The sequence below is a fragment of the Copadichromis virginalis genome, linkage group LG23 (genome assembly GCF_057382275.1).
Source record: "Copadichromis virginalis isolate Kocher_CV1m ecotype Utaka linkage group LG23, C_Virginalis_male_GT1.1, whole genome shotgun sequence".
Taxonomy (NCBI): Eukaryota; Metazoa; Chordata; class Actinopteri; order Cichliformes; family Cichlidae; genus Copadichromis; species Copadichromis virginalis.
In genome coordinates, this window is record NC_140639.1 from 33639697 (window position 1) to 33664316 (window position 24620).

Below are 24620 nucleotides of genomic sequence, written 5' to 3' on the forward strand. Positions count from 1 at the left end.
TCCAACAACTTCTAACTGGTCAAATAAAAAACAGCACTGTCACTTGCGGGATCCAAGTATTAATAATAATAATAATAATAATAAAGACAGGATAGGAAAAGCCCAAGGACAAGATGTGCAAATATTTATCAAAATCACCAATCTTTCATTATCAGTCATTGTCACATCAAGTATAGACAGCAGTGTTTAATGCCATCTGAGCCAGCACAAAGAAAACAATACTTCTTCTATATGGGATTCTCCTCCCAAAAAAAATAATTATATATATATATATATATATATATATATATATATATATATATATATATATATGTGTGTGTGTGTGTGTGTGTGTGTGTGTGTGTGTATTTTTTTTTCCAGAGCTCAGCATAGTTGTTTGCTGTGCCTTGTGAGGGAAAATTCTGCACTCATGCTGTGGTTACCTGGGAGAAGGCAGGCGATCAAAGCATGCTTCAGAGTGACAAGAGAAAAAGAAAAAACAGTGTTTTTGCTTTACGGGTGATATTAGCTTGTTAGCACGACTTAAAAAGAGGAAATATGTAATGGGTATGGATGGGCTTCCTATCTCTGCCCGCTAAAGGAAGTTCGGCGGAATAACAGTTATGGGATTAAAAACAGGTGCGTTTAGAATAAACAGAAACAGTGGACATTTTCAGGGGGGTTTTCTGTTGTTGTTTTTGTGGCTGCAGAACCAGGAATGGGGGCTGTCACTGCTATGGCACAAATATGTGGTCATTGGCATTCAGAAGAGCAAAGTATGGGGGTGTAGTGTTTGATGTGAAAGGACAAATTTAGTAGGTCGAGATGTAATACGCAGACGTATGTTTGTGCTTCTCAGGTTTAGTCACTGTGAGATGGAACTGTACGTTCCTGGGTTTTATTTGATTTCTCCATCAACCCTCCATGTGTGTTAAAGTACAAGAGTGTTTATTTCTCTGGTCTCCAGTGTGTAGTGTGTAAAATGTCCAGAATGTCCAGTCTACAGCGTTATAACAGTACCGTCCTCCTCCAAACTCCCCCTCTCCATGGCTCTGTCTGGGGACGGCGTTGTAGCCTTGATGTTGCTTAGGGAACTACTGCTGCCGCTGGTGGGCAGGGTCCCATTGGTGTTAATGGAGAAGGTGGAAGTGGTGGCGGTGCGGAGGTTGAGGTGTGGTTCGTAACGAGGCAGTGAGCTCATGCTGTGGTTGGAGGCCACATGTCTGATTGGCTCAGCCTCGCCTCCAGCCTCGATTACCAAGTCCTCTTCATCTTCATCGCTCTCCAACTCCCCAACAGGGAAGTTCTGGATGATGTGTGGTGGTATGGAGGCTGCAGCACTGTGTGACGAGTAGCCGTAGTAACTGGCGCCGCTGTCTGATGAGCGTCCTGAACTACCAGATGCTGCACCCCCTCCTCCGCCTACTCCACTACGAACGATATTGTTCCGCTGGTTGGCAGGCTTTACGGTGATGATGAGGTTGTGGCTGTTGGCGATCATCATGTCTGTCACCTGATCCAGCGACTTCCCAGCAACCTCGATACCATTCACTTCCAGCACTTCGTCATTAACCGCCAGTAGGCCGGTGCTCTCCGCAAGCCCGCCTGGCACCAAGCGAGAGATGAATATTCCTGGGACTTTCTCCAAGCCCTGTGGGGTGACCCGTACACTGGAACCATCGCGGATGTAGAAACCCAGTGGTTTTTCCTGGCCGTGCTTGTACAGACGAACACGTCGGTGCGTCTCTGGGAGGATGTCGACGTCGATGATGGACGATACAGGCCGGAAGTCTTTAGGGAGGCTGATTATCACTGGAGGTTTTTTCTTGTTGTGATCAGGCCGCAGAAGAACCGCAGAAAGCACAGTGTTCTTCTTCCTGGTCAGGGAATCGGTACCAAATGTTCCATGATCAGCTTCCTCTGTTAAGTAGAAGACAGGAAGTAGAGAAATAGAAGAGGAACAGAGAAACAAAGAGGATGTTAATAAAAGCTGGTTAATTTTTTCAGTAATACCACACTAGGCTCATTACACATCAAATTGTTATTCAAGCTGACACAGTGTTGCATCATGCAGTTTAGAAGAATGAATAATGATTTGCTCTCAGCCTGAGGCATACCTGCAGGGCGTCTGTGCTAAACATACACAAGACACTGATCCCTATAGCTCCCCTCAGGTTGTACTGATGCAAAATGGCACACCAGCTACCTCAAGTCAACTCCCATCAGCTCTCTGTGACACACAGCCACCCACAAATGAGCTTACTTATGCTGCATACAATCTCATGAACCGAGTAGATAAAATATATTACACACAAGATTTTAATCGGCATATTCTTGGTATCAGATCGTCAACATGCATCTGTTTTCTCAGCCTTGGATATGCATCTTCATTGAAAATAAATAAATAAATAGAGTGCCCTTATTAAAATGAGCAAAGAAGAGTACAGGCATACAACAAAGCATTACATTCAGTTATGCTGTTATCACCACTGGAGGGAAGAAATTTAATTTTCATAGTAATGTAATAATTATTGTATTAATTAGCAAAGAGAACATGCAATTCTAAATTATAATTATAATATTCATGGATGCATTAATTTCATTATGCACACACCACTGCTATGATAAAGATGCTTTAGGAGTCATAGCAGCCATGACCCTGTCAGTGCACTGCAGTAGGCTAGGCCCTGATCCACAGCGAGTTTAGAACAAAGGCTGGGGACTTAAAGTTGTAGTACACATTTGTATGGGGTGCTACACTATGGATTACTTGCTGTGGTGACTTCCTGGACTCCATCCAATCCATACCAAAGTTCAAAAAATAAATTTAAAAAATATTACATCTTAATTAACAAACTTTAAAAGTGCTAGTAGGCAAATTTTTGTTAGGTTGCATATTTAACTATTAAGCTAAGCAAGGCTGAGCTAAGACGAGCTAAGCATCTCCTGGCTTAAATGATATCAATGTTATCATGTCACTTACAAAAAAGCAAATGCTGACCGTCTAACTTTTTACATCACACAAAGGTCACATTTGAAACAAAAACACTGTTGTGTTTTGGCTGTCACCATCATACAATGCAGTACAATTCCACCACGGCAAGCAAGACAGGCACTGCTTGCCTCATGAAATCTAAAAACAGAGCTCAATTAAAACCAAAGTGAAAGCAATCACTGTCCTTGCATTGCAAACAGCATTACAACCTATAAGCTTCCCTTTCTGCCTGTTTGTGCCATCCATTAAACTACTGCCATTCTGTAACTGCAGTCAGCTACTATCTTTGGAAGAAGGCTTAACTTTGCTTTGAGGCCAGCAGCTTTTTCTGGTTGTCTGCAAATGCTTGTGATCTTTGAAAGGACACTGATGGGAGACTAGCATGTTAGACAAGCTCTAGATTAATTATTTTTTTCTTTTGATACAATTTGGTAAGTTATCACTTTTAAATTTCACAACCAGGAATGAGTAGGGCAGGGATGCTAAATACAAGACCCAGGGGCCAGAATCACCAAAGTAATTAAAAAGTAAATAATATATTATATAACAGAAAACAATTAAGAAATAGAAATTTCAGGTTTGTTTTTTTGTTGTCGTTTTATTTTTTACAATGGGTAGTTAACTCATTCACTGCCATTGACGTCTATAGACGTCAATTGAAAAACTTACGTTGACTGCCATTGACGTCTATAGACGTCAATTACGTTTTCAATGGGAGGGGCTAGAATACAACCTCGGGCAGCTTGTCAGTGAACATCAGACTGCTTGAAATGTATTTTTCACAAAAAGCTCGTTTTCTCCCTTTTTTTTGGTCAAAACAGGCATTTTTGGTGGAACCCACCTCTTTTCTACAGCTGATTACTAAAGAACGGAAAATGGTAGAAACAAGCTTTTTTTTTTTGGATGGAAGAAGAGAGTCTGTTCTTCATTTTGGTAGGTTCAGCGTTTATGTGATCATAACACACAGTTTTCTGTGGCTCTTCAAAAATGAGTAAAAATGCTCAAAAACCCTGGCAGTGAATGAGTTAAATGCATGGTTAAACTTTGTGACAGACTAAAAGGTCTGGCCCACTTAAGATCAAAGTGGGTTGTATGTGAACCTCTATGTAAAATAAGTTTGGCATCTGTGGAGTAGGGTTTTTTTTAACAGTACTATAATTTCAAACTTGATAACCAGTAAAATACTCAGTACCATTTTGAATGCCGTGGGGAGCAAAAGATGGCAAAAAAATATTTTAGGCTTTATTTTTTAAAATAAAAACAATACAAACAATAACATTAATGGCACTATTATGCTTGCCTTTTCGTAAAAGTCCCGACATGGGTGGCATTACAACAAGGCCCAAGGCTGGCCAAGGTAACAGAGGGAAAAATATGACCCTTGGCTCTCGAATAGTTAACCAGTATACAAGAAGCTAAACATTAACATCTTTCATACTCTTCTTTCGCCTCTTCTCCAGTCCCTATTTTTGTCTGTTTCTGGTGATATTTTTATCATCTCTATTTTGAATGAGTCTTTAACTTGCCCACCTTTTCCAAATTCATAATTTTTTCCTGTTTTGACAGCACTTTGTAAACTCTGCTTTTAGATAAAAGAGCGCTATTAATAAAAGAAAAGAAAAAAAAGGGAAAAAAAACTGTCAGTCTTACACTGAATACCTCTCCCCTCACAGTTTGTTTCTCCCTCTGAACATGTATTTGAGTAATCTGGGAAAAAAATCCACTCGGGTGTCTGATAAGGATTCAGCTTCTCAGGTTCTGACAGGTACACACCTCACCACTCCCCTCTCCATCCCGAAAGCCAAAACAAAGGATCGACTGTCCCGAGAAAGAGTGGCTGTCTTATGTTTCAGTTCCCATGAGGCAAGAGTTAGTGTATACACTTTTACTATATCTTTGCCAGGCTTGATCTTATGGCTCATTTCCACATGAAGAAGAAATACAGCTTTCTTCGAAGAACTAGGTAAATGCTAAAACACATTTCATCATGCGTGCTAGGTTCTTGTTCCAAAGAGCAATATGCAAATAGTGCACAGATGGATGTTTTGAAACACTTGCACATGCGCATATATGCACGTCCCTGCACAGCCGACACAGAGGTTGTTCTTGCAGTGCAGTCATGCGCAGCTCCACATCTCATTTCACTCTCTCTAGACTTCTTTTCATCTAAACCATCTCTCCATCTGCACCATATGAAAGGACCAGACCTGACAATAGAGTTATATTTGAGTAAAAAGAATATGGCGGTCCCTCGGGGCCACTCACAGGCCCTCAGAACAACTAAGAAACGCTATTTTGGTATCAAATGGTGGACACTCATACCGCTTTCTGAGATCACCAGTATGCAACATATGCAAGAATCTGCAAAAACACAAGCAGGCACAAAAGGCAAGACAATATACTACACAGCATTTCATGTTTACGGAATTTATCTTCTATTGTTCTTTTTATTTTTAGAGTAAAACTCCCAGATTAGTCTAATTTAATACTCAAAAGAACAAACTTCCTGATGCCACATGGATGGTATCAAAACAAATTTTAATAGAGTATTGCTAAACCAATAATATATAAGGTAATGGGGGTAAAAGGAGGTCCTATTTTGTTTTTATCCAAACCTACATGGCTCTGTGTGAAAGAAGTAATTTCCCCCCTTTTATTAAATGATGAATTACCTGTCATTAACTATATTTTTGGAAAGCTTATCCACCAATTTCACTAGCTAGATCTAGGCCTGATTACTGCCAGACCTGCTGTATCAAGAAATCACTTAAAAAGAACCTGTCGACTTAAATGAAAATGAAATCATCATTTAAAAAACATATTTTGTATTATTTAGGTTCTCTATCTAATATAAAAAAAAAAATTAAGTTTCATGAAAGTTTCATTGTGACAAATATGCAAAAAAAACAAGAAATCAGGATTTGGTAAAACATGTTTTAGACTGTTCAATCGAGCAATTAGGTGGATGTTTATAATAAACATGACCAAGTTTTAAAATTATTAGGTCACCGGAGGTGGAAAAAGTACAGAGATTCTGTACTTAAGTAGAAGTACAGATATTAGTATTAAAAAATACTATTAAAAAGTATTTAAAAAATATTGTGTGTGATTTCCTGTGTTACTGTTTAGGCTCAGATGGGTTTGATGTTTTAAGGCTTGCACTGACATGAAATAATAACTCCCCTCATATAAGAAATATAAGAATAGTTTTTAACTGTGAGCTCAAGAAAAAAAAGCTGGTAATGAGCATTCTTCGGAAATAAGCTCATAGATACCGATATAACGTCAACATAATAATCATTTTTTACAAAATGTCCACACTTTTAAAAAAAATAAATTATGTTATGTATATACATATATTAAGTGGGTTATATGGTGTATATTAAAAATCTAAAAATCTAATGCATTATCATATTTATGTCTGTTGAAATAATTTAAATAATAATAATTAGCTTGAGCGACAATTACAACTGGCTAGCCCAGAACAACTCACCACAGAGCTTGGGGAATAGTGTATAGTTAAATATTTAGAGCATACCTAAAGAAGGACAACGTCTAGAACAGCTGCTTCAAAGGGTTTGGGTCTATTTTGGGTCTGTCACCCATATCCCAAAGTTCTCCATTCCTTCCTTTATTTAAGAAATTCAGAAGGGTAGTTCTGTGTTTGCTGTTGAGTGTGTTTGCATATGTTGAGCGTGTTTGCATATGTTGAGCATACATCACTTTTATTCCCTCAGTCCTTGGTAAACACTTTGAGCTTGACAGTGGTCCAGTGCGTAGAGGTATGTGACTGATTTGGCTAATGATTAAACCATTGGAGGTGGACTATAAGGGCAGGAAACAGAAATATTTTATAATGTTCAGATTTCTGAAGATATTTATCACAAGGCTGCTGTTTAAACTCATAAAATTTATGGACACATTGGCAATAAATCAGTGCAGCCAGGAATGAGAAACACATGCTAGTATATTCATTGCCAAGTTGATCAAGTTTTCAGTCTTCACATACCACGGGTATGCATTTTTAAAATGATGAGAAAAGATGATTTGGCAGTCAAAACTTTGAATATTTGGGTTCTTGGTTTGAGCCTTAGATTTCAAATTTCATCTATTCACACGCATTCATACAACACTAAGCACCTTTAACTTAACGTTCAAACGCTCTGACAGATGCATCAGGGACAACTCAGGGTTCAGTACTTTGCCCAAAGACATTTCAGCATGGATGTTGGAGGAGCCACGGATAAGTAGACCTGCCCAACTCTTGAGCCACCCTCTATTGCAACTCCTCATATTATCTTAATATGGCTTAAAAAAGTAAACACAAAAAATGTTAGTGAAATTTGTTTTGGGATTTTGTGGTATGTTTGAAAGAAGAAGGGGGAAAAAAAAACATTGGCTGACATATTGGATTTTGGTGATTATTAAATCGTCAGATATCATTATGGAGCATAAAAATCTTTGATATCAGTCATGCTCTAGGAATATTAGCTTTTTACTGAATGATCTTTCAACTACGAGGATATTCTAGGCACTACACTCTTTTTTGCATCAAGTTGAGGTCCTTGCAACATAGTGCAACACAAAGCCATACAGACCCACATCAACATGCGCAGCTGTGTGCTGTCATCTGTGGCCGTGTGACAAATACATGGAACAACCAGTAATGTGAGCTACTCGGATGTTTGTGATTTGGTGGTCCTGTAGGCAGAGAGGACACTCTTCATTTTTGTGGTAAACTCCACTTTCTGTTCAAGCCAGCCATTTAAACCAATCAACATTCCACTTAACATTATGGCCACTGAGCTGCACCATTAGATTTTGGAAGATTTTGTGTGTAAATGGGCTTCTGTAGCCTCTGCACTGGTTGGTTTCCCACAATCTCCTATTCTCAGCCAAAGAACTACACAGACAGACTCCAACACTAACCATACTGGGAAAATGTTTGGAAGATGTCAGTTATAGCTGCTTATGGTTCCATTATGAAAAATATCAGCTCAAAGCTTTGTGAAGGCTTGTCGACTTCCAGTTAAGTCATCACTGAGTCCCTAACGCTAAGCTATCAAAATGTTTCTTTTAATGTCCTCCCAAGTCCTTTTTGCTTCTCTCCATAACATAAGGTAACAGTTGGGTTCGTCACACATGATTAAAAAAAACAAAAACAAAAAACAATAAATAGACAAGTTCAAGATTTTAAAACAGCTCTTTACTAGCTTCTTTGCTTCCCCTGGCTCAAAACTAGAAATGTATGACAAGTATCGGTCCAGAATTTCAAACCGGTGCTATCCTAGCTCAGTATTCCTTGCTCAGTAATCATGCAGTTTAACTGGTATCAGCGCTCATATTTGAGATATGATTCACAAACTCTGAATAGAAAGCATAATCACTATCCCCACACTTGGCATGGCTCTGAACAGGTTAGGTATTTCAAATATGCAGTGGCTGCTTTGATTTCCCACACTCTGAATGGAGTTAGTGAGGAGCAAAGGAAGCGAAGCAGTGGAGGAGAAAATGACAACCCAGCAGCACATAGCCACAAGTGAGGACACATGCAGTGATGCTCAGTCACCCCTCTCCGTAGCATGTAACTAACGCACACAAGCACGCACAGGGTGAACAACGAATGCATCTTCATCCTGACATGAAAGAACTATGACATCTCTGCCTACGGAAAGGAGGTCACTCATTTCAAATGGCACGCACAGGTCAACTGCATCATTGCCCTAACACTCTACTTTTAAATGCCCTGGATCTATCATGCTCCACCTTTGTACTCTCAAATTGACCGTATTACTCGCACAGAAGTGATATGTGTGGGCAATCACAACATGCCATATCCGCTCACACCAGAATTTCCAGCTTTATTATTATTGTTATTATAGACTCTAACAGGTGAAAAACAATAGGCTATATTACACAATTATGCATCGGTGCATCTGTTGAGCTGCACCTTTTTCTATGGACATTAATGTACTTCTGTCTTTAGTAAAGCATTACTGCATTTATTCTAATGATGCTGACCTGTTCAGTAGTGACTATACTTATGATTATCCAGCATTATTGGAGGACAAGAGGCTTTCCCTGCTACAACAGTGACATTAAATCCATTACTTCCTTGTATTAGTTGTCCCAGGTGCAGCGTCAGGGAAACCTGACACCATGTTCGGGTGGAAGAACAAGATCAGGAAGGAGCTACAAGAGCTGCCATCATCAGTCCAGTTACTGTAGCCAACACTTTTGGCTCTATGTTTATATTCTTTTAAAAGGATAATTGTGCACTCATCAGTGGTTCAGATGAGAGTAAAACTGTTTAACAAGTGCTGTCCATCAAGCCAACCCTCCATATAAAACGTATGGCATGTCTCAAGGATAGGAGTAAGAATAGCGCAAAGAAAAAGACGAGCAGGTGAAGGTTGTGGTGTTCTGGAAACAGTCAGGTTTGTTGATGACAAGCCTGGATGTTCACCACACAGCTGGTGCTGCGTTGTTCCCGACACAGAACGATACAAGAGAGGGGGAGGAGAGGGGGAGTACATGATGTGTGTGTCAGTGTGAACTTGGACAGATGAGAAAAAACAGGGATGGTGCCAAAAACAGAAAAAAGAAGCAGGAAGGAGAGACACAAAATGCAGAAAAAGAGAAGAAAAAACACAAAGAGGACAGGAGGTGATAAAAAAAATACTTTCAAAGGAGTAAATTCCCAGAGGGTTGCTATTCCTGGTGTGGTGAGCATACCTTCCTGGCACAGCTCAGATAAAAAGTGCCTTAATTCTGCTGATAGGGAAGGAGAAAGAAATAGAAGGAGGGAGGCTGTGCAGACTTGTAGAGGTATGAGGCGAGCTTGAGCAAAGGAAGTCTTCATGTAGAATTGAGTTGTCAATTTGAGTAATTGCTTATTAGATCCATTATTTAAAAGACTCCGGTCATGAACATGACTGCCTGCTCCTAAGCCTTTTCATACGATCTGTCATGAATTCTCCATTACACACATCAGCCCTGCTTTATTACCCTGTCTTGACAGCAGCCATTTATCAAAAAGACCAAAACTGGAGGGGGAATCAGCTGTAATGAAGCAATGTACAGGGTGGGCCATTTATATGGATACACCGTAATAAAATGGGAATGGCCTGTGCTGGCATTTCTCCTGCAGTGTTGCTATCAGTGTGTGAAGAGTGGGAGAAGAGGGTTGCATTGACAATCCAACACAATGGGCAGCACATTGAACACATTTTATAAACTTGTAAATAACTCATGAAAGAATAAAGTTACATTGAAACCAAGCACACCATTGTTTGTCTTGTGACATTACCAGTAAGTTTGATGTGTCACATGGCCCTCTTCCTATTGAAAAAAACAAAAGTTGTATCCAAGATGGCCGACTTCTAAATGGCCACCATGGTCACCGCCCATCTTGAGGAGTTTGCCCCCTCACATATACTAATGTGCCACAAACAGGACTTTAATATCACCAACCATTCCCATGTTATTACGGTGTATCCATATAAATGGCCCACACCCTGTACAACTAATAGGTTTAATGCAGAATTAACACACTTTATTTGCCAGCTCACACACTCTCAGTATGCATGTATGCGTGCTTTGGTCTTGTTCCTGCAGCATTCAGCAATTCCATCAATTTATTTTGTGCTGGCACAGATGCCTCTCTCTTTCCTGTAATACCTCCTGACCTTGTCCTCCAGATGTTATTCCTGTTACCCTCACTCAACATGTCTCTTAGTCACTGCGGCCCATCTCTCAGCTTGAGTCCTTCTTTGTCTCTGTGGCGGGCCATGGTGCTGCTGCAGGGGCGATGGACACACCTGCACGGCATCTGCAAACGTGCCTCACCAGCATAAAAGGTCTGGTTATTGTTGTTGTTGGAGTGTGTGGCTGTGAGCTAAAAAGCTACAGCCAGTGTGTAAACAAGCAACCGTGAGTGATAATAAAAGCAAGACACTGAAAAGCATGAAACTATGGATATGTCTGCCGTGTGATTGTTACAGTGGTGCCGAAACATAGAAAGGGGGCACGGCAGACCCAGGACTGGGTCAGCCAGGGAAGGCGCTGGCCTGAATGGTGGCTGAACTCGCGGCCACACAACAGGAGCAGGCGGTGGTGTCACGTCGCCGGCGGGAAGAAAAGCAGGACCAGACTGAGCGTCATATTGAGAAGCTGGCAGCTGGGATACGGTCCTGACCGACACCGCCGCCTCCCCCACCGGCGTTCCTCAATGGTGTGGGGTGGAGGAGGTCCAGACTGTTCCGGATATATAAATATATAAACAGGATATATTCTTAGAATCAAATTAGATAAGGGCCTCAAACGGGACTTTTTTCTACAGATGACTGTTTTAGATCTCACTGTAGGAAAAATACAAGTGACGAATTCAGCTGATTCACTTTCAGAGTCTGGGGACTGTTTATGCTGGCTCAAATGAAAATAAGGGACCAATCACAAATAATTTTAGTCATGATTTGACTTTCTCTACTATGACAAGCCAAAAATCTATGCTGTGACAAAGTACAAACCATTTCAAGGACAAAACGTGGAGATTTGGAATTTGCTTGTCAGAGACTCACTGGAGAAGCAGATGATTGCACTGCTCGTTGTTTCACAAAGTGTTATCTAGCGACTATTTACTTAAAAGAGAAACTTAAAAATGGAATGATTTCATAACATAAAAAAAGTGAGTCTACCTCCTTTCAAAGTCAATCTGTGGGAAATATTGTTTGTGCTGGAATCATGTTACAAAGGGATCTCATTACAGTCAGCATGTGCAGGGAAAAAATGACATGTAATCTTCCATTATGTTATGGTCATTCAAGTGTTATTTTAGGATAGACTCATACTAGGGCTGGGCGATATTACCTAAAATTCATATCGCGATATAATTTGAAGCATGTGCGGTAACGATATATATATCACGATATATTCTTTTCTTCTGTATAACGTATTTTCCACACTATAAGGCACACTTAAAACCTCAAAAATCGAGAGTGTGCCTTATGTATGAATTCTGGTTGTGCTTACTGACCTCGAACCGATTTTGGCGTGCAGAAATCTGTTAAAAATGTTTTGATGGATTGTCAGAGCATTACGGCTGCCGTAGTGAGGAGCTTCGCGGAGTAATCTGGGTCCAAAACTCCGTCATCTTCAGGTCCCAAAGTCAAACGAACACCGAGAGTTAAAAACGGTCTAAAGTCTTTCATCTTTAATAAAATGATCAGTGTTGCTGCTTTATCGGGTGTAACAATTAAGTTTAACATCCAGTCATCCATGAAAACAGAATTTATTACATTTAACGGAGTTAAAGTTAACAGGAAGTTAGCTCGCTAGTTTACACCTAAACATGACATACCATGTTCTGACTGAGAGATTTTTGAACCTAAATAAAACGTACAGCTCTGCTACCACTTCCAACATAAATGAAGACAGAAAACTAAACAGCAGTGGCGTTTGCAGGGTTACTGAAGTTGGACTACCTGGTATATAATGTTGTGCTACGTGATTGCTTGCGACACAGCTATGTTAGTATAACATTAGCACAGTGAAGCTGGAGGATGAACGCCAACTTTTTTTCCACTCCATAAAAGTTAACGTGAGGGATTCTGGTGGTTAGGGACAAATGCAATCGCATAGCAGGATGCTATACACGGGCCAAACTTCAGTCAGGAGAACAACTGAGATTATTCATCCACAATACGAGGTTAGTTATTAATATACTGCAAAAACATGGAAATAGAACAGCTGCGAGAGAATTCAACATTAATGAATCAATGTTACGGAAGTGGAGGAAGCGCAGTTTTTGGCTTTCCCCATATTTCAAAAGTGCTTCATCTCTTTGCTATGACTGTCGCCCGCCATAATTTGCAGATGATAATGGTTGTAGCCGCTGCGATGCTTTCGGCCAAAACAGGCGAAGCTTGATGACGTCATCAACATGCGCTATCGCGATAGAGCGATATAGTCAAAATCTCTATCGTTGGCCAAATTTATATCGTTTCTATCGTATATCGTTTATATCGCCCACCCCTAACTCATACCTATCCTATAATATCAACACTTCCATATAACTCTGTTAGAAAGAAAGAAAGAAAGAAAGAAAGAAAGAAAGAAAGAAAGAAAGAAAGAAAGAAAGAAAGAAAGAAAGAAAGAAAGAAAGAAAGAAAGAAAGAAAGAAAGAAAGAAAGAAAGAATACAAACAGTGAAGGTGGTTAGGCAACAGCTTTTGGGAGCTGCATGTCAGAACATAGCCAGGGTAAATATGCTACAATGGTGAGATTTTAAATAATAATAATAATCACAGATAAGCATATTGGTTATCACGCTTCAGATCAATATCTCTGTAGTTTAAAGCCCAGGGGGACACATGGCTTAATTAAAAATCGGGAAAGCACATCTTTCTGCTTGCAAGTGAAACTAAAAGTCTAAAGATCATAAATTATCCGGGAAATTATCTTGACATTGAGTGGAAAACAACATATTTCATAGTACATCCATGGTATTCACATTATAACAAAAATAACTGCTCTCTCTTTGTGTAAATTATTTGAAAACCATAAACAAACACGCGTGTCTGAAGTTTCTGTTTCAACTCATGAGAACAACTACAACATATCATCACGTACTTCTAAAATGTGCCAAGCCGACAAAGTTCAATCACATCTCATAACACAGTGTGCGTATCTCCCTGATCTTTTCTCCGACTAGTACAGTTCAGTTATAACCTCTCCATATCAGTTTACTCTTTGTGGTTTGTAACAGTAAACAGTCCACTTTTCCCAATTCCCCAACCCTCACCCTCCCCGTCATCCAACTCCTTCTCCTAATTGAATGTGCGGTTTCTCCCTTCTTCATATTTCTCATGCAGTCAACACATTTCCTTCCCTCCTTCTACCCATTCATTTATTCATTCATCTTCCTTAACCAACCCTAAGCTGAGAATTCTGACAGCCTCTATATAACAGAGCCTGGCCTCCTGCTGTCACCACTGCTCTTCCTCCATCTGCTTGCAGCCTGCATAGTCTCATTCAGTCAGGTTTCAAAGGAGAGACCGAGCAGGGATCTGGCTCACCTCTCTCATTTCTGTCCTCCATGTCCCTGCTTACTTTTATTTGATCTCCTTATCCTTTCTCTGCTCTTCCTCTGTCTACCTTGTTGACTGAGCTGAGCTGTGGAGCTGAGGGTCCAGCCTGGCCTGCTGTCCTGTCTAATCTAGCCAGCAGACGTGATCAGAAGCTGGCCACATTCCACCAAACCCCCCTCCGTTCAATCTTCCTCCCTTCTTCCTTTCCATTTCTTTCTCTCTCGCCCACCCTCCCCAGCGTGGGCCTCACTCTACATTCCTCCCTCACTAATACTATTCCCGCTATCCTCTTCCCTCACTCACTTATTCCCTCTCTTGCTACCTCTTGTTGCATTCCGATCGCACTAACACTACTCCCTCTCATCTCCCCACATCTCTAATTACATGCATTGCCCAAACAAAGCCTTATACATTACTCCCTCTTTAGTACTGTTTACTGTCCCTCTCTCTTTCATCCTCCAATCTCTTATTAAGCTCAAGTTCTGCTCCTCCTCCACACATTCTTCCTTAAGATCTACAAATTCATCATCCCCTCACTCATCACAGACAGCATCCTGGGGAATACATCATGCACTGTAGAAAACCTCACATCCAGATCAAGGGTGGCTAATTTCTGTTATTTTTACAGAAAGAGCTCCTCAGGGAAATGGCATCCTTCACACCTGCCACCATATCTCTCTTCAGCATATCCTTTCTATTCAAACCCACAGTAAAAGTGCATCTCTTTAGTTGTGGTGTCCTTACTTAATCTGAAATCCTATGCTTAGTCTATCTCTCCTTTCTTCTTCTGTGAATGTCAGATTCCCACTCCATGTCTGTCTCAGTGCACTTTCATTATCACTCCCTGTCAGTGCCGAGCAGATTCAGGTTCAAGTTCTTATCATATTCAGAGACTTTGCATGTTTTGCAGGCTAGGTGTACTTTCACACTGAACATATTCCATCTCTGGCTGGGTGACTCATTCACTGGTTACTAATTAAAAGGCAATCCCTGCTGGGAAACACAAATACAGTCATTTCTGTCCCTCCCTATACCTTTCCCCTTTACGTTAATGGATAAGAGTTAGGAGCTGAAACTGTGAGAGCAGTGAGCAACATCACTGAACAAACACACACCCTGGGATTGCCTGAAAGCTGCTACTGCTACATGGATGACGACCTGGACACTCTGAAAGTTGTGTGCATACAAGCACAAAAGGCGTTCTGGATGACTGATACAGACAAACATGTTGTCAAACTGAGGGAGAACTTCTTCTGTCAGCCATGTTTAAAGACAATTAAACACAAGGCTGAACGTGTGTCTCATTTTCCTGTTTCCCTGAAAAGAAGTATTTAATAATAATGCTAACTCAATATACACAGGCCAACAAAACCACTGAAATAGCACATCATTTTGTTGAGCAAGTTGCAACCCAACTATAAACTGGAGCAGTTCAAGACTGAAACATCCTGGGGCTTCTGAAAATGTAAAACAGAGCTACAATAATGAGGCATCCAGGTAGATGTACTGGCTAAAACGGTCTTACTGCAAATACACCTACATCAGTGCACAATTTGTTTTACTACTTTATAAGAGTGGTGGTATTAGGTTAATAATGTAGTACAGGCTAGGCTACACACTGAATTAAAACCACTAAGAGGTGATGTGAAACAGGCTGATTATCTTGTTGCTTATCTGGTTGGAGTGTAATGTTTCTGCTGGGAAATCTGGCATTCATAAAACTGTTAATTTGGCACATACAACCCATCTAATTATTGTGCATACCAGGCACACCTGTTTATGGCAGCAACACTCCTTGATGGCAGCTGTCTCCTCCAGCAGAACAGTGCACCATCCTACATGGCTGCACATGCTACAAAAAGCCTAAATGAAACCAAAAGCTGCACTTTGTCAGCAACCAAGACAGAAAGTGCTTACATGAGAACAACTAATAGCATTAATCACTAACTCACTCACTTTAACCCAACTTTACCCATTATCATTTATACATAGTCTCTGAGAGAGAGAGACACACCTCTAAGTAGTTACAACTGCATGAGATATATTAATAACAAGTGAAGTCGTCAAAAAACCTCAACAAAGACAGTCTTTGCAAATGCTAGCAATCATGCTCCCAGCATGCTTTGCAGCATTAATCCACCTATGAGCAGGCCTCTTTAGGGGTGCCATGACAACCAGTAAACAGTGGACAACTCACTGCCAGCCCAACAGTCATCAACACATTGTTCACAGATGGAGGGGTGGGGGTGGAGGGTGTCAGGGAATACCCAGTGCTGCTGGGTTGTATTTGTTGTGCGTTGAAGCGATTTCAAAAATGACCAGTAGTCAAAAACAGAGGCACAAACATTTCAGCCATTTCTCAGCAGTGAACAATAAGACATTAATGGCTGAATAGCACAGAGGCAGAAAAACAACAATGTAGCCATTATTTAACAACCAGACAACTACATACAGTTGCAGCCTAGTATCCATCGAACCATCTGCACGCTGACGAGTGGATGAAACCTAAAGCGCCCAGCCTAGGGTATACACAGCCTAGATTTAGTCTCTGAGACAAATAAAATTCAGTGCCAAAAATAACCCTCATTATACGCATGAGCTCTACAGTGCACAGACTAGACACACTTTTAAAATAAACACACAAATCATCCAAATCCCTGAATGTGGAGATTGTGGGCAGTTTTTTGTTCTTTTAGCTCCAAGTTTTCTTTCCCAGTCCAAGTTCAGCAGGATTTCACTGCACTATTCCACACCAGCCTAGTTGGAACATAATTTGGCCCCCACTGCTACTTTGTCTGAAGCCTTGCTCTTATGCAATAATGACCAATCACATCACATCTGACTGAGACATTTACATAATTACTCAGTTGCAGTCTTAAAGGACACGGAAGTCTAATAGCATTCGAATTGAACTGATGACTGGACTGCTAAACTTCTGAACTGATGCAGTGAGGTACACTAAACACAAACACAACTAAACACTGTGGTAGGGATCATGACCTCATGATCCTTATGCTATTTATAACTACCTGTTCATATGAAGATTTTTCATTTGGCTGTTGGGTCACATGCAGATATGGTAACAAGATCATTAAGTTCAGTAATACTATTTATCCAAAATGGAACACAAGACATCTCATTTCAAAAAGATCGGGGTTCTAAAAGATGTAAGAAGCTTTCCAGATAAACAAGCACTGAGTGTTAAAAAGCTTCCGCATTGGCCCCAACATGGACAAGCCATTAACCTGTTATAGAGCCATCATCAGAGATGAGATCCAGTGCCTGCAGATATATGATTTAATAAATTATCTATAAGCTGCGAATTTGCTGCTTCCACACAATGCACGGCTTTATATGTTCAGACCAACTGGTGCTTAACGGTAAAGTAAGGGGGTTTCCCTGCTGACAAATCAGGAGGGAAACCAGGGTTTCAGGTCAGGGGGTCTGCAGGGGGTTATGACTGCATTAATGCGTCTGTCTTCTGTTTTTGTTCTGGCTGGGATTCCTGCCGAGGCGGTGTTTTCATGCGTTTTTCATGTGAGCAGCAGTGAGCCCAGTGTGGGGCTAGTGTCTGGAGCATGTAATTGAAACACAGTCCCATGCAGCGATACACACTGACCCCACTAATCTTCTTCTGACAAAGTGGCTTAGCTTCTATAGGGTCATATGGCACAGGCTTAAACACAACAGGCACAGGCAGACCCTGTGGTCCTCCCCACATTCAACAGGTCACATTTAGCAACTTAGTGATTAGGAAAATACACTCCAAAATCAAAGGAGAGGTTAAACCTTTGTACGCATACTCTGACAGAAACATGTTTATGTAATCACTATGGATACACTGATTGTGAAATTATGGGCCAACAGCAGCATTTTGTTTTCAAATCTATTTACTTTACTTTTGCTCTTGCTTATACCTCATTTACTCCATGATAACAACAAAAAAAAAAACCCTGACCCTTTCAGTTTTTTGTAACACAATCACTTAGCTCGTGTGAAATCTTGGAGACAGAACATATTAATGTCGACCACTGACATCAGTAAATGCCATGTTAATTGGCAATATGCCAATATCAGACACCAAGGTTGATATAGTAAGACCTGCAGTAATCATACACATGAAATAAAGGTAAGCCATACTTGAGAGCATGAATTTAGAGCAGCCACAACTTCTTCCTTTATTAGCTAAAAGATAAAAAACTTATCTACAAGGGGAACTGCAAAAGCAGAGCAATTATGGCAGAAATATTGGCAATGATTACACCAGAGCCAGCAAAGGAAGTTAGAAACTACAGCAGCAGTGTTTACAGAAACACTGCTCGAAATACTTGAAACCCGTATTTCCAAAACAGTCAGACACGTAAAAAAATAATTGCCATGCAGCTACCAAGCTGCAATACAGAACAGTCTACTGGACAAACTCAAAGTGAACTCCATTCGTCTACTCTTGTTGTTTTGCTCAGCTCCTCATTTCAAGTGCATTCTTCCTCTCAACTTTTGTTGTGATTTGGCGCTATATAAATAAAATTGAATTGAATTGAAAAGGCCCCTAACCTTAGTTAACTAGAAATCAATAAGGAAAAAAATAGAGGCCAGCGGTTTAGTAGTTTGTTTAGCTGAACATGGAAACATACAACAAGTAGCCTAAAAACTGACAATGTAAAGTGACACTTAAGTTTTTATAACTCTGTCACAGCTATAGTCAATAGCCTATCACATATTTCTAAGCTGTGCTTTTCAATGCTAATGACTGTATTTGCATTTCCAATGCAAAGCAGGTGTAACCAAGCAAACAAATGAAAACTTGGGACACTTTGTCCAAACACTTCCTCTGTGCATACCTTTCCTCTGGAGGAACAGCCTGAGTAGAGGGTTGGCTGTGGAGATGGCCTTGTGGTAATTGTCGTCATTGTTGATGGGCAGTAGGTCACCGTGCACGTCAGCGTAGCCCACCAACAGCTCCACATTGGGGATGCGATGCACGTGCTGCAGGAGACCGTAGAACTCATCGAAGCGGCCTGGCTTGGACCGTTCCAGAGAGAACCGACGAAACTCTGCACCAAACTGGGATGGGGCAGAAAGGCGTTCACATGTGATTGCAAATGAACACACAAATACACACACAGGTGTGACGTATGGCCGAAACCAGGGTATGAAACAGTGCCTGATAAGCCTACTTTGTACTGATGCGTAAGCCAAAGCACACCACGTGTGGTAAATTATTCACGTGTTTTGTGTATCTCTAGGTTTGCAGATAAAGCTTTTATCAAGCTACCTCACAGAATATTTATCCTGCAGCTATTACAAAGACAGTGTGCTTTCAGCAATCCCCACAAACATGTTGCTGGTTTACCTGTTTAAGCCTGTGGACTGACTGGATCAATGGCTCTGGACGCCTAATCTTTAGGCAGCTCTGTAGCTGAGACAGAGCACAATGCCTCATTGGTAGCGTTAGTGAGAGGTACCAGCTGTTGTGGTTACTGTTGCTCAGCGCTGACAAAAGATGATCTCCCAGCTTAATCAGTTATTTTATGCATCAGTGCAAAGCAGAGTTAATTTAATAAGTGGTTGGGGACATAAGGAAGACAATCTTAACTCAGAAGAGTCAAAAGAATTTAAATAACCCGGGATAGCTGAGTAAATAATAACAATAGTTATTGCACTACTGTAGGGAGGCAAAATTAGTGCTGTAGCTGAAAATATTTGACAGCTTGTGTCGACGCGTGCAAAAACTTCTAGAACAATATAGTCATTATTCATTACACTTATGTGTGGTCAAGCCTCAGCAGGGCGCGGATGGAGCCACGAGCCTGACGCAGGCCGTGTGACACCTGTAACCGCAGGCAAATAACGCGACAGGCAACGACTATCACCTTTAACCGAGGTAATTTGACATAAACTTTTGGTAATTTGAGTAAACTTTTCACGCAGATTTGATTAAGTTAAAGAGTTGGGTCAAACTTGAAGTCAGTACTCGGTAAACGAGCAGGAGAGTACGGCGGAGAAGGCTGTGACAGGTGACACTGGCTCACTGCGCAGTCAGCTGACAAAAACCTTCCACCTTGTCACAAACTAGCTAGCCTTTAGACGTAAAACGACCAAAAAACTACGCCACGGTTACCAATAAAGTTTTAAGAATTGTAACCAAATTCTCGGGTGGTCACAGTGGAAAAAAACCAAAACTGTTAGCTCCTCTTAAAGTTTATAAGCCTTGCTTCATAATAACCCGCTATCAAGCCTCTTTAGCAGGCTAAATTAGCAAGAGTGGATTTAATGAGGACGAAGGTTGTCTGGAGTACAAACACTGGAAGGATACCTGACAAATAAGTGTCCGTACCCACCTTGCTCTTCACCTCCACTGCATTCAGAGAACGGCTGCTCGGCACTCGGTGGTTTTTGTTCATGTTTCTCTAGCAGCGGGAACGCCGCCAAAGCACTCACACTCTCTCCCTGCTCCTGCCGCCGCCGCTGCCAACGTCTATCTACAAACCCCGTGTGTCCACCAGTTGTTTTTAAAGGTTTAGTTTAGGTTTTTTTAGTCGCACAGGCTACACCGCGTCTTCTCGACGTCCGCCGGTACAAGTGGTCCCTCCACAGAATGCGACAGAGGCTGTCAATCAGCCAGCTTCAGCTCGTAAACTTGTCTCCTCTCATACTTGCCGCTGACACCGTAGCTACAGCCCCACACCGTACCGTCTCTGGCTTACCTCTGCCTGCGACTCTCTCTCCCTGCCCGTGCCCGGAGAGCCGGAGATACGGAACTTCAAAATAAAAGGCATGGTTTCTATAATACTCTGTGGCTTCAAAATAAGAGCACCTTCCACCTCACCAGGAATAGCCCACTCTGTCCTGGCACGGTGTGCCAACCATGCTCCAAATAGCTCGAACAATAATGAACAGTAATGCCTCATTTTTTGTTTTTAATGTCATTCATAAACAAAATACCCATTTTACGTGGTTTTTTGCCATCATGTTAACTGAAGCACTGATGTTGCACTTTCTCACTCTATTAACGTAATGATGACCATATCTCTAAAAACCCTAAATTAAAATCGTGTGCATTAATCATTTAAACAGTTATACTATACTCGGTAAAAACTAATAGATAGTGTGTAACAGAGATTTTATGATAGTTGAATGAAGTGTTACCTGCGTATGTAAAATTAGTATGGGTACAAAAAATAAACTGTAGTTCCTGCCACTGGCTTGTGATTGTTTTAATTTTATAGTGACATCTTATGGCCAAAAGCAATATGTACCTGCTGCAGCTGCTGGCTACCTGCCCGGTAAATGCAAATACATGCCTGGTATGTTTCGGGTCCGTTTTGACCCAGACCAAGAATTCCATCATAATAAATGTCTACAAGGTTTTGTTGTTGTAGACATATTAATTTACAATGTATAAACAGCCCATCTGACGTTATTACATGGCTTAGTGATGCTTAATTATTGTTTCCGAGACAAAGCATAGCTTTTACATTATACAACATTCATCTTTGGAGAAGGACATCTATTATCACGCAATGCCATCACCCTTTTTTTTTTTTTTTACATAAGACATAAAAACGTATTAGAAATAAATATTTAATTGAAAGTGAAACTGGCATTCTGGAACTTTTGGAATTTATTGTATAAACAGTTAAAGAACTATTTTAGCTGAATACAGCAAAATGATTCTTAGCAGGATTATTATCAGTGAGTGAAAACGACTAAAGTATTCCTTTAAAGTTACTTTACAGAGTAACATTTTGACTATGAATAAAATCCTAAAATCCATCTCTATTTCAAAACAAACAAACAAACAAAAAAGCAACAACAACTTTAGAAGTCACATGTACTTGATCAAATAACAAGAAAAAATGCCTCCCTCTGCTATTCTGCTTTCAGCTAAAAGCACTCACTTTAGTTCAGAAAATTAAAAAAATGATAACTTGCACAGTTGTACTAAGCATATAACAAACTTGCATCTCGACGTTTGCTCCTATATTACATGTAGACACTAGAGGGAGACAGAGACTGCGAAGGGAGATGCATGTCCTTGTTTTTAAAACTACAAATGTCTCGATTTGAAGCTGAAATATACACATATTTGACTAAGTGGAAAAAGCAGCAATGATTTATCGTCCTCCGAAAGACACAAAACACAACTTTTTTTTCAAGGCTTATATGTGTGTAAGAAATAGTTGGAGTTCCTCCTTCTGTATAATACCTGCTTCATGTAGGTAAAGGATTCTTCACATGACTGGAAAACAGAAGGCAAATACAGGGTAGCTTGTGTTGATACAGTCATGTGCTTTTCAGTACAGATGGTGTTCCACTAAAAACAACAAAAAATTGTAAATCAAAATTATTGAAACATGGGTTTTCTTCTTTTACACACTTGTAACCTCATTGGACCCATCATAGGTTTAACCATATACATATTCCCACACAACAGAGAGCAGCTACCTAAGTTTTACTCCCACATTGTCTGTATATCTTGTTAGTAGTGCTGCAGCCTCATTTTGCCTTAATTCTTTGTGTCTTTGGTTCAAAAAGGTCCAGAAAAATTCCTCAGAGATATTGGTCCACATTAAACTCAGCACATCCCAGTTTAATGTGGTCTATTGGACTGGGAACTGGTGACTGCCGAGGCCATTTGAGTACAGTGAACTCACTGCCAGGTTCAACAAGCCAGTTTGATATGACTTAAACTTTGTGATGTGGACCACTATCCTTCTGGAACCAGTCACCAGAAGATGGGTACACTGTGGTCGTGAAGGGATGGTCATCAACAACCCTCAGTGAGGCTGTGGTATTTAAACAATGCTCAGTTAGCAGACTGACTGATCCACATCACGATGGATCCATGCTTTCGTGTCATTTACACCACATTTGTGATCCTATCATCTGAACCTTTCACCAGAAATCATGGTTCATTAGACCAGATAATGTTTGTTTTTTAACAATGAAAACATGCGAACTGTAGCCTCCATTACCTGTTCTTAGCTTACATGAGTTTGTGGTCTGTTTGTGTCTGGTTTGTGCTCTCCTGTCGTTGTTACATACCTCCACAATATCATATTAGCTGATATTAGCATAGCTATTAGGTCAAAATATCTCGTTTTTAGCCAATAAACAGTAAATGATGTAACACTTTGATGGGTCCAACAAGGTGCAGGAAGTTACTATTCTGCTATCTTTGAAGAGACAAGAGGAATACTAAATATTTAATTTATTAAATAATATTTCTCTGTTTTTTGGAAAGTAGTCTCAACAGCGACATCTGCAGGCTATGAGGGGACAGGTCAACCCGTGTGCGTGTTGGGACAGAGAGGAGGACAGCAGGAGTTTCACTGCCTGACCCATCGTACACCTGCTGATACCAGTTCAACATTGACTTTATTGTTGGAGATCAGGAGGAATGAGCAACCAGGGAATCACTCCCTGTTAGGGTTTTAGCTCTGACCTGCTAAAAAGGTCAAACCAAGAAGAGATCAGTTAAATTACTGCTAAACAAAGAGAAAAGCAATTCAGAATTTACTGTTAACTGTAAAGAATAAAAAAAAAAAATCAACGTGTATTTCAGCCACTGTTTATTTCTGCAAACTGGACAGGTATGGTGCAGAGGCAGTCAGCAAACAAACTGTCCATAATGGACAATCCTGGCCACCCTCTGCACCTATACTGGACAGTTAGTGCTGCACTTTCTCTAACTGACTGACTGCAACAAGGACAGATACAGGAAAATTTCTATACCTTGTGCAATAACTCTCTACATTGCAACCCATAACATAGAATCTGTTATTTCATCTCGTAATGCCTTTGTCGCCTACAGTATCATATTTGACACATACAGTTGTTTGTGAGGTTTTGACGCTTCAGTAGAGTCAATACTGATATTTCTGGCTTTCCAAACAAGTGGGGAAATGAGGGGTGGCTCAGATCTTTTGCACAGTACTGGGCTTATTGTATTTTACTGTATTTGTTTTGGTTTGGATTAGTTTTACCTTATTGAGTTATTTATTTGGTTAACATTTAGTTAAAATTAATAGTTAAAAATGTAAATAAAACAGAACACACTGATTTACAGTAATAATTTCCGATTTAATTCATAATAGAACAGAAAACATATCATCTTGAGCTAACAAGATGTGCCATTATTAGCTTATCGTTAATATCAATGAAAAAACAACTCAAATTGAAGCTGGGCACAGGTTCATCAAACAAACAAACAAAAATTGTACAAACTGTGAAACAGTTTCAGAATAATGCTCCTCAATGTAAAATTGTGAAGACTTTTAATATGTTATCATCTACAGCACATAATGCCATCAACAAAAAAGATCTGACTCTTCAAAGGCACCACAGGATCGCTCTTAAGGATGCAAACAACGGATTACAGCCTGCTGCTAGGAACAAGCTCTTCGCCTGCTGTGGCAGTATGTTAACTGTGGTATATCTCTGCGGTCTAGCCCAAACTCTTGACAAACTTTTCCATTTAATTTAATTTTCATTTAAACCTCATTTTTAAATGGCCTTTCTTAATGTAATTTAATGATTAATCTTTTCATAAATACA

At 40.3% G+C, this 24620-nt stretch overlaps 1 protein-coding gene across 1 annotated transcript; it reads right to left on the bottom strand.

The window, feature by feature from the left end:
* Positions 1–317: 317 nt before the first annotated feature.
* pard6b (par-6 partitioning defective 6 homolog beta (C. elegans)) lies at positions 318–20790 on the bottom strand. The gene is made up of 3 exons (XM_085448580.1): positions 20402–20790; positions 18902–19124; positions 318–1899 (listed from the first exon to the last, which is right to left on the bottom strand). Exons 1-3 carry the CDS (start codon positions 20462–20464, stop codon positions 980–982), a joined length of 1206 nt encoding a protein of 401 aa, XP_085304706.1. The 5' UTR covers positions 20465–20790; the 3' UTR covers positions 318–979.
* Between the last annotated feature and the right edge of the window lie 3830 nt (positions 20791–24620).

Coding starts and splice junctions, on each gene's coding strand:
- pard6b (XM_085448580.1), bottom strand. CDS start 20,464: ATGAACAAAAACCACCGAGTGCCGAGCAGCCGTTCTCTGAATGCAGTG. Junction 19,125..20,401: donor CAGTGGAGGTGAAGAGCAAG/GTGGGTACGGAC, acceptor GCCCCATCCCAG/TTTGGTGCAGAGTTTCGTCG. Junction 1,900..18,901: donor GCTGTTCCTCCAGAGGAAAG/GTATGCACAGAG, acceptor TCTACTTAACAG/AGGAAGCTGATCATGGAACA.